Raw genomic sequence first — 15,088 nt, forward strand, 5'->3', positions numbered from 1 at the left:
ATGAAATGAAAATAGTCTCATTCTAGTATCTCGTATACTATCTGCAGTGGTCTTAATTCTTGACTCGAGATTTTTAAGACAAGACAGTCCGCATGTCACTATCATATCACATATCATATCTCCCCCCCGACTCGTTAATTTTTGTAACATGCCATAATAATTTGGCATAAGATATTTATATCTAGGCGGCACGGTGGTGTAGTGGTTAGCGCTGTCGCCTCACAGCAAGAAGGTCCTGGGTTCGAGCCCCGTGGCCGGCGAGGGCCTTTCTGTGTGGAGTTTGCATGTTGTCCGTGTGGGTTTCCTCCGGGTGCTCCGGTTTCCCCCACAGTCCAAAGACATGCAGGTTAGGTTAACTGGTGACTCTAAATTGAGCGTAGGTGTGAATGTGAGTGTGAATGGTTGTCTGTGTCTATGTGTCAGCCCTGTGATGACCTGGCGACTTGTCCAGGGTGTACCCCGCCTTTCGCCCGTAGTCAGCTGGGATAGGCTCCAGCTTGCCTGCGACCCTGTAGAACAGATAAAGCAGCTAGAGATAACGAGATGAGATGAGATGAGATGGTGGACAGGTTGTTAAAGTGAGTATAGATACAAAGGATAGAAAAATAGGAGGCTTGAAACAAACCTTGTGGTTCTCCATATTGCATTTTTCTTTTTTCAAATCTCCATCGCGTAATTAGTCTGGAATGAGTCTGTCGAGTAAAATGTACTGCAGAAATTCTTGTTTATTAATGAAATGAAAATAGTCTCATTCTAGTATCTAGTATACTATCTGCAGTGGTCTTAATTCTTGACTCGAGATTTTTAAGACAAGACAGTCCGCATGTCACTATCATATCACATATCATATCTCCCCCCCCGACTCGTTAATTTTTGTAACATGCCATAATAATTTGGCATAAGATATTTATATCTAGGCGGCACGGAGGTGTAGTGGTTAGCGCTGTAGCCTCACAGCAAGAAGGTCCGGGTTCGAGCCCCGTGGCCGGCGAGGGCCTTTCTGTGCGGAGTTTGCATGTTCTCCCCGTGTCCGTTTGGGTTTCCTCCGGGTGCTCCGGTTTCCCCTACAGTCCAAAGACATGCAGGTTAGGTTAACTGGTGACTCTAAATTGACCGTAGGTGTGAGCGTGAAGGTGTGTGAATGGTTGTGTGTGTCTATGTGTCAGCCCTGTGATGACCTGGCGACTTGTCCAGGGTGTACCCCGCCTTTCGCCCGTAGTCAGCTGGGATAGGCTCCAGCTTGCCTGCGACCCTGTAGAACAGGATAAAGCGGCTACAGATAATGAGATGAGATGAGATGAGATGGTGGACAGGTTGTTAAAGTTAGTGTAGATACAAAGGATAGAAAAATAGGAGGCTTGAAACAAACCTTGTGGTTCTCCATATTGCATTTTTCTTTTTTCAAATCTCCATCGCGTAATTAGTCTGGAATGAGTCTGTCGAGTAAAATGTACTGCAGAAATTCTTGTTTATTAATGAAATGAAAATAGTCTCATTCTAGTATCTAGTATACTATCTGCAGTGGTCTTAATTCTTGACTCGAGATTTTTAAGACAGTCCGCATGTCACTATCATATCACATATCATATCTCCCCCTGACTCGTTAAATTTTGTAACATGCCATAATAATTTGGCATAAGATATTTATATCTAGGCGGCACGGTGGTGTAGTGGTTAGCGCTGTCGCCTCACAGCAAGAAGGTCCGGGTTCGAGCCCCGTGGCCGGCGAGGGCCTTTCTGTGCGGAGTTTGCATGTTCTCCCCGTGTCCGCGTGGGTTTCCTCCGGGTGCTCCGGTTTCCCCTACAGTCCAAAGACATGCAGGTTAGGTTAACTGGTGACTCTAAATTGACCGTAGGTGCGAGCGTGAAGGTGTGTGAATGGTTGTGTGTGTCTATGTGTCAGCCCTGTGATGACCTGGCGACTTGTCCAGGGTGTACCCCGCCTTTCGCCCGTAGTCAGCTGGGATAGCTCACCTGCGACCCTGTAGAACAGGATAAAGCGGCTAGAGATAATGAGATGAGATGAATCAAAACTGGAACCGACTCACTTGCTCGAAAGAATCGAGTCAGTAAAATGACTCTTGGGATCCGTCCCAAAACCGTGTACTGGATAGTGTGCATGAAGGAGTGCGGAACCTGGAGTGACCTAGTGCTTCAGCATCCTGTGTAGTAGGGAAGTGTGCGGTTTGGGACGAGGCCGGAGCGCGCGGGTGTGTGTGTGTTCCAGTTGTTGTGTGTTGATGCTGCGAGGCGGGTCTGGAAGGGAGGAGGCGCCCTGAAAAGGTGATTGCGGACACAGCCGACTTCATCCTTCTACAATCCAGACGACCTTCATAAAGGCTCGCGCTCCTTCTCCCGCTGCGCTTTCTGCTTTGCTGTCTTTTCTTATTTATAGGGGACGAGTTTTGTTTGTTTGTTTGTTTGTTTGTTTCCTCCGGAATGGGAGCGAGCACATCCGCGCAGCAGGACGTCAAGAGCGCTGAAGATGAGGAGCGCGTCGCGGACCTGAGTGAGACCCGCGGTGACGACACCGAGGACGCGAAGGTAAGCGGCGGCTCTGCGCGAGCCCCAGCCTGCTGATGAGAGAGCGCGCGCGTGCGATGTGCGCGGAGGAGATGCGCAGTCTGTGCAGTGCGGAGGCTGAGACACGCAGCTCGCACTGGCATCACCTGCTCCTGGAAATGCGCACCTTGAAATAAGTTTTGGCACACAGCCTAATGGAGCCCTAACGAGATTCTAAATGCCAGAGGTGATTCTAGAATCTGTTGTGGCCCTAAGCAAAAATGTCCAGGGGCCCTTCTGACCAGTGTTCATCACCATCTCATCTCATTATCTCTAGCCGCTTTATCCTGTTCTACAGGGTCGCTGGAGCCTATCCCAGCTGACTACGGGTGAAAGGTGGGCCACACCCTGGACAAGTCGCCAGGTCATCACAGGGCTGACACATAGACACACACAACCATTCACACACCTTCACGCTCGCACCTACGGTCAATTCAGAGTCACCAGTTAACCTAACCTGCATGTCTTTGGACTGTGGGGGAAACCGGAGCACCCGGAGGAAACCCACGCGGACACGGGGAGAACATGCAAACTCCACACAGAAAGGCCCTCGCCGGTCACAGGGCTCGAACCCGGACCTTCTTGCTGTGAGGCGACAGCGCTAACCACTACACCACCGTGCCGCCTCATCACCAATATGTTATAAATAATCTGACACCAACGAAAAATGTATGAAACCAAAGTTTTTTAAATTCCAAATGTGAAAATACAATGGTTAAAAACAAAATAAATAAGCTCTCGGGCCCCGGCTCTCGGGGGCCCCAAGCAGTTGCCTGCCTTGCCTGTTTACAAGCTGCGCGTCTGCTAAAGGTGAAGCTTTACCTTTCCAGGTAAAAGAGAACATGCTAAAGCTACAGAAGGTGGAGCACCACAGATAAGGTTCCCCTTAGTACCCTTTTTTTCTCCCTGAGAGCCTATAAAGAATTATCTCATGATAGTTTGGAGCATCTCTCTCTCTCGGTGTGGGTGTGGTGGGTGTTTGCTGTAAATATGGATCTGCTTTACTTTACAATCAAAATTAATAACACAGGTGGATAACCTGATGACATCATAATGAATTATCAGAACTTTACAACTACAGATCCTACATTCCTGTTTTACTCATTATATATGTTTGTGATTACGAACGTTGCCCAATTCACATGTTACTAATCACCGCCTTTGCATTAGAACTTAATCCTGTATTATACGAATCACGACTTTCGCACTACAATGTCATTTTCACAGTACCAATCCCGATTTTGTATTAAAACTTCACCCTGCCTAATAGTAATCACCGTTTCTGCATTACAATGTAATCACTACCGTATTAATCACCACCTTTGAATTATAACTTAATCCTGTATTATCCTGATTTTGTATTAAAACTTCACCCTGCATAATAGTAATCACCGTTTTTACATTACAATCTAATCTCTACAGTATTAATCACCACCTTTGAATTATAAATTAATCCTGCATTATACTAATCACCACTTTTGCATTGCAACTCAATCCTGTACTATACTAATCATAACCTTTGCATCACAATGTGATCTGTGCAGTATTAATCACCATCTTTGCATTATAACTTAATCCTGTATTATACTAATCACCAACATTGCAACTCAATCCCATGTTATACTAATCACCACTTTTGCACTACAATGTAAATTGCACAGTACCAATCCCAATTTAGTGTTAAAACTTCATCCTGCATAATAGTAATCACCGTTTTACATTACAATGTAATCTGTACAGTATTAATCACCACCTTTGCATTATAACTTAACCCTGCATTATAATAATCACCACTTTTGCACTGCAACTCAATCCTGTATTATATGAATCACCACTTTTGCATTACAGTGTCATTTGCACAGTACCAATCCCAATTTTGTATTAAAACTTCATCCTGAATAAATAGTATTCACCATTTTTACATTACAATGCAATCTGTACAGTATTAAGCAACGCCTTTGCATCACAACTTAATCTTGTACAATACTAATCACCACTTTTACATTACAGTGTAATCTGTACAGTATTAATCACTGTCTTTGCGTCACAACTTGATCCTGTGCAATACTAATCACCACTTTTACATTACAACTCAGACCTGTATTATACTACTCACCAATTTTGCATTACAATGTAATTTGCACAGTACCAATTCCAAGTTTGTTTTAAAACTTCATCCTGCATAATAGGAATCACCATTTTTAAATTAGAATGTAATCTGTACAGTATTAATCACCACCTTTGCACCACAACTTAACCCTGTGCAATAGTAATCACAATTTTTACATTACAGTGTAATCTGTACAGTATTAATCATCACCATTGCATCACAACTCAATCCTGCACAGTACTAATCACCACTTTTACATTACAATTTAATTTGCACCGTACCAATCTCATTTTTAAATTAAAACTTCGTCCTGTATAATACTAATCTCATTTTTACATTACAATGTAATCTGTATAATATTATTCACAACCTTTGCATTATAACTTAATCCTGTACAATAATAATCACCACATTTGCATTTCAACTTTTAATCTGTGAAATACTAATCACTCATTTCGCTTTACAACTTAATTATACACAATACTAATCACCACTTTTACATTTCAATGTTATCTGTATAGCATTATGCATTTGCATTATAACTTAATCCTGTACAATACTTATCACTACTTTTGCATTTCAACTTTTAATATGTGCAATACCAATCACCACTTTGGCATCCACAACTTAATCCTGCATAAAATTAATCACCACTTTTTACATTACAGTGTGAGCTGTGCAACACTAATCCCATTTTTAATCAAAAATTAATCCTGTACCTTACTCATCACCACTTTTACATTACAATGTGATATGTACAGTATTAATCACCACATTTGCATTTGCATTTCAACTTATACTCTGCACAATACTAATCACCACTTTTGCATTACAACATAATCCTGCATAATATTAATTGCCACCTTTACATTACAATGTAATCTGCACATCATTAACCACTGCACTTCCATTATAACTGAATTCTATACAATACTAATCACCACTTATTCATTTCAACTTTTTATCTGTACAAAATCAATCCCCACATTTGATTTACAGTGTACAGTGGCTTTACAGTGTAGTCTGTACAATATTAACAACCACTTTTGCTTTAAAACTTCACCGTATACAACACTAATCACCTCATTTGCATTGCAACTGAAACTCTGTACAATATTAATCACCACTTTTGCATTACAGCTTAATCCTATATAGTATTAATCACTATTTTTACATTATAATGCAATCTGTGCAATATCAATAATCGCTTTTGCAGTAAAGCTTTATTCTGTACATTACTAATCACAACTTGTTGTAACTTTCAATCTGTACAATACTAATCACCTATTTTTGCTTTCAAACTTCATCCTGTACGAGACTAATCACCTCATCTGCATTGCAACGTCTACTCTGTACAATACTGTTCCCCACCTTGGAATTGCAGTGTAATCAACACAATACGAGTCATCACTTTTGCATTAAAACTTCATCCTGGACAATACTAATCACCACCTTGGCATTTGCAAGTTTTAATCTGTACATTGTGTGCAATCGGCCCCTTTTTAAAGTGACTCTGAATACCTGAAACATTTTACCACCCAAAGAAGGTAAGGACAACATGTTGGACCGGGTTTTAAAACAGCTGCAGGTTTTATGTGAAACATGTATAATCATGTCTCAGATGTTTCAGATATCGTGTCAAAAATATGCAAATTATTCTTTCAAAAAAACACCTGTACTATTTCATAATCAGTAACGTCACGTCAATTTTGAATTTTTACTCCTTTAATACATTTGCATTTGTGGTGAAATTTTGTGTGTCTTTTGGTGTGTGTATGTGAAGTGGTTAACTTTAATAGTAATATAATATCATAAATATATAGTTTAAAATAGTAAAATATAGTAGTTACAGTTAGGTCCATATATATTTGGACACTGACACAAATTTTGTTTTTTTACCTGTTTACTGAAACATATTCAAGTTATAGTTATATAATGGACATGGACATAAAGTCCAGACTTTCAGCTTTCATTTGAGGGTATCCACATTCAAATTGGATGAAGGATTTAGGAGTTTCAGCTCCTTAACATGTGCCACCCTGCTTTTAAAGGGACCAAAAGTAATTGGACAATTGACTCAAAGGCTATTTCATGGGCAGGTGTGGGCAATTCCTTCGTTATGTCATTCTCAATTCAGCAGATAAAAGGCCTGGAGTTGATTTGAGGTGTGGTGCTTGCATTTGGAAGATTTTGCTGTGAAGAAAACATGCGGTCAAAGGAGCTCTCCATGCAGGTGAAACAAGCCATCCTTAAGCTGCGAAAACAGAAAAAACCCATCCGAGAAATTGCTACAATATTAGGAGTGGCAAAATCTACAGTTTGGTACATCCTGAGAAAGAAAGAAAGCACTGGTGAACTCATCAATGCAAAAAGACCTGGACACTCACAGACGACAACAGTGGTGGATGATCGCAGAATAATTTCCATGGTGAAGAGAAACCCCTTCACAACAGCCAACCAAGTGAACAACACTCTCCAGGAGGTAGGCCTATCAATATCCAAATCTACCATAAAGAGAAGACTGCATGAAAGTAAATACAGAGGGTTCACTGCACGGTGCAAGCCACTCATAAGCCTCAAGAATAAAAAGGCTAGATTGGACTTTGCTAAAAAACATCTAAAAAAGCCAGCACAGTTCTGAAAGAACATTCTTTGGACAGATGAAACCAAGATCAATCTCTACCAGAATGATGGAAAGAAAAAAGAATGGCGAAGGCGTGGTACAGCTCATGATCCAAAGCATACCACATCATCTGTAAAACACGGCGGAGGCAGTGTGATGGCTTGGGCATGCATGGCTGCCAGTGGCACTGGGTCACTAGTGTTTATTGATGATGTGACACAGGACAGAAGCAGCCGGATGAATTCTGAGGTATTTAGAGACATACTGTGTGCTCAAATCCAGCCAAACTGATTGGTCGGCGTTTCATAATACAGATGGACAATGACCCAAAACATAAAGCCAAAGCAACCCAGGAGTTTATTAAAGCAAAGAAGTGGAATATTCTTGAATGGCCAAGTCAGTCACCTGATCTCAACCCAATTGAGCATGCATTTCACTTGTTAAAGACTAAACTTCAGACAGAAAGGCCCACAAACAAACAGCAACTGGAAACCACTGCAGTAAAGGCCTGGCAGAGCATTAAAAAGGAGGAAACGCAGCGTCTGGTGATGTCCATGAGTTCAAGACTTCAGGCAGTCATTGCCAACAAAGGGTTTTCAACCAAGTATTAGAAATGAACATTTTATTTACAATTATTTAATTTGTCCAATTATTTTTGAACCCCTGAAATGAAGGGATTGTGTTTAAAAAATGCTTTAGTTCCTCACATTTTTATGCAATCATTTTGTTCAACCCACTGAATTAAAGCTGAAAGTCTGAACTTCAACTGCATCTGAATTGTTTTGTTCACAATTCATTGTGGTAATGTACAGAACCAAAATTAGAAAAATGTTGCCTCTGTCCAAATATTTATGGACCTAACTGTATATTAAATAGGAGGCCCCACCCCCAAAATGTCTTCATACAAATCAGGGGGCAGAGTTGAAACCAAAAATAGACTCGCCTAATGTGTTATGGAGGGAATAAAACAGTTTGGGATGTGCTGTTATTGGAAAATAATTAAATACAGCTCTGTGTTTGATTATTTTCCTATGACAGCATGTCACTGTAGCTGTGTTTCCATTAACCTGCTTAATACATAGTTTGAAATCACAAACTAAAAAACGAGTTATGGAAACGTGAATTTCAGAAAAACTCTCAAATATCAAAGTTTTTGTGCTTGCATGAGATGCTTTTTCTGATGATTCGATGAAACAATATTTTAAAAAAATTGAAATGGAAACACTGTTTTAAAAAAATATATATCTTGAATTTAACAGCATTAATGACCGCGTTTGCATTATAACTTAATCCTGTACAATATTAATCACCCCTTTTGCATTTCAGCTTTTAATCTGTACAATACTAATCCCCACTTTTGCGTTACAGCTAAATCCTGTATCATACTAATCACCACCTTTTGCATTTTGCATTGCAATGTAGTCTGCTCACTACTATTCCCAGTTTTGTATTAAAACTTCACCCTGTATTATACTAATCACCACTTTTGCATTACAGTGTAATCTGTATAGTATTAATCACCACCTTTGCAGCACAACTTAATCCTGCATATTACTAATCACCACTTTTACATTACGGTACAGTCTGTACAGTATTAATAACCGACTTTACATCTGTACAGTACTAATCACTACGTTTGCATTTCAGCTTTTAATCTGTACAATACCAATCACCAGTTTGGCATCCACAACTGAAAAAGACCTTGTCATGGTACAAAGAAACCCGGAAAGCGTAACCTCCTCCATCCTGAAACTTTCTTAACGTTGCACCTTGACCTCTGATTGTGACTCTGGAGACCCTTTAAATATTTTACTAAATAAACATCTCTTTACAGAAAGCATCACCATATCAACAATTATACTTTTTATAAAGAAAAGTACAGTATGTCCACTATACAAGTTCGTGTGTGAGCTGTTACTATGGAAACGATAGAACGAGTGCAAGCTGCTGTTCTAGAAAATGAATCAGCACTTTCTGACCAATCGGAATTGAGAATCAGAATATAACAGGAAATTTCCTCCATCTTTAATAACCTCAGCCACACGCAGGTGTTGTCTCAGTGTTTGCGTGTCTGTTTGCACATTCTTTCCTCATTGTTTACCAGTCCTGCATCTGGATTTTCTCATTTTCCCAGAACATTAAGCAGTTTCCCAGCTCCATAATGCACCTGACTCAACTATCAGCTCATTACAAAGCCATGCATGCTGTTAAACGAGTGTGCTTGGAGAGCAAAACATAAAATGTGAGTTGCAGGCGGAATCTGATACAAACACATAACTGTGGATTGGACGAGTCCAAGTAATCCTTTGTGACCGCTCTGTAAACTACCGGTATGTAACAGTTAGAATTTGCCGCAGCGCTGTTAACTGGTCAGACGGTGTTGAGTTATTTTTAATAACAGCAGCTCTGACTGTAGGTTTATATAAATCAACACGTTTATTTCAATGCACTTGTTCAAATATGTTTCAGTTTCTATAGGGGCTTTTCACCGATGTCACGGATTTTTGTTCACCACAGGGGCTCCGTCAGGGCCTTCTCAGCGTTCAGAGAAGCCCAAACATCTCAGCATTTCAAATGTTATATTGAATTTCTTTCATTCTTTCATCATTTCATTATAATTATTCTCTTCTGATTCTAATTCGGCCTCGTTTTCTATCAAATTTGCTTCAGAAATGAAAGGGTTACTGTCCTGAAAATGTTACGAGTTATCCAGTAAGATTTTTTTGTTTATTGTCTCTAGGCTGAGAAGAGTTTAGAGCTGCTCACTCTCTGGTTAGGACTTCACTGCCGGAACAGAAGACCATGGCAGTGTATGTTTATGTAGGAAGTGACAGATGACCGATTAACCAATTCGATTTTGATTTGTAGTGGGAGGGACCACAAATTTATCGTCCTCAGCCTTCTCGAAGGCCAACGCTAGCTTAACCACGACTCGGCGCCGTCAGCGCAACAGTGAAGTCACCTTCCAGCCGGTGTAGTGTTCATCAGTAGCCAATAAAGCGGTCAAGCCAGTGCTATCTATCGACAGCTAACGACCGAGAAACTACGATTTCTGTCTCCAGACTCTTCTTCCACGCACGTTCACTCCAGTATTTTTCACTCAGACTTAAGTATTCATTTCCGTCTGTAATTCGCTTAGTCACTTTTAAAAGCAACAATGGAGCGACCTGGCACCCTGCCGCTAATCCCTTACAAAATCCTTTGCCCTGGTGCTGTTTTGGTGTCTGGCTAAGTTTTGGCTGAGCTCAAGTCCCAGCTCTAATAGTAACAGTTCACCACTGGCGTCCACCATATCGCCGGGCAAACAAAGAAACATAGCCATGACAGTTAATAATGAAAATCGAGACAACTGCAGTTGTTAAAATTTACATTATACCAGCAGATCATGTTACATCCAAAAACTGAAACATGCAGGCATCACAGGTCCATTTAATTTACCCACAAATGTTCTTATTCCACTTGAAAAGTGTTTGGCAAACCAGCTACCGGATTTGGGACACTACGACATCCTGAACTATTTAGTATCTGGGATTTTGCAACACACTGGAGATGCTAAAGGCAGACAAAAGTACAGAAGCCTAACAATATTTCGAGGCAGGTTTTGTGCCAGAATGTTATGGGAAATTCCCGATAAAGAAAAATACCTTATTATGATAAAGGTAAGCTCAAACGTTGACTTCAAATAGTAATAAACAAGCCAGGGCCTAGAGCTAGCATATTTTATGGTGTTTAGCCAAGTCTACATTATCAGTACATAACAAACATGCTGCCAAGGTCTCTTAGGTCTAATAAAATATATCGCATCCACAGCCCACGTCCAGATTTTAACATTCATACATTTTGTCATTTGGCGTTTTTTTTTTTTGTAGTACAGTAGAGCTGCTAAGTCTGACACGCTTGTGTATGTACCCATAGACTGTAGTGAGTTGTGCCAGACCATGCAACATGTTAAAAGATTTACTATCCAGACCAAAGTTCTGTCCATGTGACACCAACTTACGGACTTGTCGAATGTGTAGTTGAGTAGCCGAAGCTAGATCGAGATCGATCAGATTTTTATAACTGAATGGCCTCGAGCTGGAAAAAGTGCACAGAGCTTTCATACTAACCTGATAAAATTCGGTAGATCGGGTGAAAATTCAATCCAAATTGCTTGAAACTGGTCTCATTGAATTCAGAATTGAATGCAGAACATCCATCCATCCATCCATTATCTGTAGCCGCTTATCCTGTTCTACAGGGTCGCAGGCAAGCTGGAGGTATCCCAGCTGACTATGGGCGAGAGGCGGGGTACACCCTGGACAAGTCGCCAGGTCATCGCACGGCTTGCAGAACAACATACTTTTACAGAATTAAAATATGTTTATCCATTCTTGACATATTACAAATCAAAGATTGAAGAAACGGCTTAGTTTTTAGAAGACGGCCGTAATATTCTGTATCAGGATCACATGGTCCAAAATGGGCCTCATTAACCAATGAGATCAAATGTTTTTTCCTAATAACTTTTTTTCCAAGATATTTACATGGAAATTGGCAGCACATAGATGGTTGTATACTGAATACATATGGAATCGATTTTGTGCCAAAATGTTCATACAATACTTTTGAAATATTAAACAAAAACGACAAATCAAAATACAAAAAAAAGTCAATTTTTTTAGACTGGCAAACAAATTATTTGTGTAATCGTGCAAAATATCAGTCTATTACTCTTCAGAAACCTTTTATTTTTGTTCTGCGTCTTTCTCAGTTTTGTTTGACGTAATTTATTTTGGTTGCGATTCCAGCTTTCTCATTTGGCGCTCCCTGACTTTTTGCTTGCAGTTTTGGCACAAACTTCCCGTGTGGGTGGGCTGTCCAGGAATGTATTCCCATTGGCTAACTTGTGTTTGACTGACAGCTACGCTCAGCCATTCCCTACTCGGATTCTGGCGGACTGTTTGACGAGTGACCGATCCATTGACAGTAAACAAGGATTGAGTGGACTTCAGTGCCGACTATGATATTGAATTAATTCAACAAAGTGTAAGTACGGGACAAATGTGTTGTATGTGTTGCAGTAGTGCACATTATGCAGGTGTTTCGTGGCAAGTCAAATGTTAGACTTGGCTCCACTACCCAATATAATAGCTGTGTTAAACACACCTGCATAATATGTACTACTGCAACACATACAACGCATTTGTCCCGTACTTACACTTTGTTGAATTAATTCAATATCATAGTCGCCACTGAAGTCCACTCCATCCTTGTTTACCGTCAATGGATCGGTCACTCATCAAACAGTCCGCCAGAATCCGAGTAGGGAATGGCTGAGCGTAGCTGTCAGTCAAACACAAGTTAGCCAATGGGAATGCATTCCTGGACAGCCCACCCACACGTGAAGTTTGTGCCAAAACTGCAAGCAAAAAGTCAGGGAGCGCAAACGAGAAAGCTGGAATCGCAACCAAAATAAATTACGTCAAACAAAACCGAGAAAGACGCGGAACAAAAATAAAAGGTTTCTGAAGAGTAATAGACTGATATTTTGCACGATTACACGAATAATTTGTTTGCCAGTCTAAAAAAATTGACTTTTTTTTGTATTTTGATTTGTCGTTTTTGTTTGATATTTCAAAAGTATTGTATGAACATTTTGGCACAAAATTGATTCCATAAATACAAAGTTTGAAAAATTAGTAAAAACCAATTATACAAATTAGTATTTAATGAGTATTGATTATGCTAATTTGGTAAAAATGTTAAATCAGTACACTCGGGTAAAAAAAAGTAATAAAAGATTATTTCTAATATCCTCTTTGTGCTCTGTAGGCCTTTGTATTTCTCAAAAGTAGGGCCTACTAGTGTTTATACAGTAGTGAAAAAATGAATGATAATATTCACAGCTTTCAAGGCTAACCTCAAAAAAAAAACTGCATGATCCACATCCAATAAACAATTCACATTAACTGAACTGAAATTGACACTCGTGTTTCTGACTTCTGGTTTTTTAAAATCTCATTCTGACCACTAAGATCTTAATATTTTTCATCAGAACAACTCCAGTTATATTCTAAAATAGTTATTTATTCACATGAATCAGTTTGATTTGAAAAAATAAGTAGGTAAAGCTATGAAAACTCACTTCAAAGTCTCCCGTGAATCATAACATCAAAACTAGTAGACGGAAAACTTTGCTGAATCCTTCATCAGAAACAGCGAGCACGAGATAATATCCCTCTAAAAGTGATCTGATTGATATAAGCGGTGTTCACACGGCACATATTTGCATCGATGCTGCACCGATGTATTTTGTTGCGATATATCTTACACCGGTGTAAATTTTGTGGAGCGTTCACACGTCACAAACCTGCTTACTAGAGAGAAGCGTGTTAGCACCGCTGCAGCCCCACTTGCGTTCACACGGCAGTTTTTGCGACCGTGCTATATGATAGTAATAATGCGAAAATGAAATATGCGCATGCGTGAAAATGTACTTCCTTTTCCCGGTTGTCATGGCATCACCAAGCGCCGGGAAAACAACGTGGATGAAGACACCAGTGTTGCCAGATACTGCTGACATTTTCCAGCCCAAAATATGTTCAAATCCGCCAAAATGCACTTAAAACCGCCCAATCTGGCAACACTGGAAGACACGCAGTTCTGTTGTTGTTGATATTCGCCATTTTGGAAGCGCAAAATACCAGGATGCAAATTATGCAATGCCCGTATGTAATCAACTCTCCTCATGCGTAGCTAGTCTACCCCTGTAGCATTCAGACGTCCCATTTTATATCGGTGCTGCCCCGCAAACTAGCATTTACTCCGAAGTAAATTTCTTAAACCACCTCCCGAGCAGGGTTAGATTTGCACCAGTTTAAGCAGCTTTCAGGGGCGACACCGGTATAACTTTGTACCGTGTGAACGCTCTACTGGGGCAGCCCCGGTGCTACACCGGAGTAAAAGTTGCCGTGTGAACACCCCTATTGATGAGTAATCCAGTGGGAAACCGATCAGAAGAGAGAGAGAGCCTGACTGCTTTCCTGTGACTCAAAAAGAAAAGCACCGGCAGTTTCCTGACGTCCCGCGAGCAGAGTTTTTACTCTGTTGTACCGACTTCAACCTGCCGTTACTCCCAAAGTACTGAACAGATCTTAACCAGATACTTTGGAAAGCAGAGATTATAAGCTTTTTAATTATAGTAGTCTATCCACGATAGAAAATATTCAAGGGTTAAGCAATGATAGGTTTGGAAACTTAGATGAGCGTCTGCATGGACAATTTTCACAGCACGGCCAGCGAGCGTCTGATACGCCTAATAGAGTTCGCCGGGAAGTGGTGAAAAGTTAAACCAGGCTTATCTCCACGTCTGTTATTACATCCAAAAGCACTACAGGTCTCTGGCATTGCTCTTTTAGGTGGAACTTCTACAAGTTTATCTGTAGATGTTTACTGAATTGGGCTTAGAATCGCTCGTGTACACTTGTGCCGGTCGCTGGCAAACGCAAAACTCGGCCAGGTAAACAAATCCGCAGTTATGATGACATCATGTGAAAGTCCCCTATACACACGGGATCTTGTACAGCAGATGATCTACAGATACAGATTTAAAACGTTGATATGGAGAAATTGTCTATTAGCATTTAGGAAAGGAATCTCTAGGGTCAGTGCTTCGTAACAATCAGAGGTAAAGCTGTAACTTAGTTTTCTGACATCTTCAGGACAGACGGGTTTACCCTAGTCTGGCTAACGCGACTTCAAAGCTCTGCGAGCATTTGGTCTGGCAAAGATATTAAGCCCAGCCGTTTCCC

At 40.5% G+C, this 15,088-nt stretch overlaps 1 protein-coding gene across 1 annotated transcript in view; it reads left to right on the forward strand.

The window, feature by feature from the left end:
- The first annotated feature begins 2,222 nt into the window (after positions 1–2,222).
- akap12b (A kinase (PRKA) anchor protein 12b) overlaps positions 2,223–15,088 on the forward strand; it is a 189,799-nt gene continuing 176,933 nt past the window's right edge. The window contains exon 1 of the mRNA XM_060916345.1: positions 2,223–2,544. Within this exon, the coding sequence (XP_060772328.1) occupies positions 2,440–2,544 (105 nt within the window). The 5' untranslated portion in view covers positions 2,223–2,439. The remainder of the gene's footprint in view (positions 2,545–15,088) is intronic.

Source organism: Neoarius graeffei, chromosome 3 (assembly GCF_027579695.1).
Source record: "Neoarius graeffei isolate fNeoGra1 chromosome 3, fNeoGra1.pri, whole genome shotgun sequence".
NCBI classification, from domain to species: domain Eukaryota; kingdom Metazoa; phylum Chordata; class Actinopteri; order Siluriformes; family Ariidae; genus Neoarius; species Neoarius graeffei.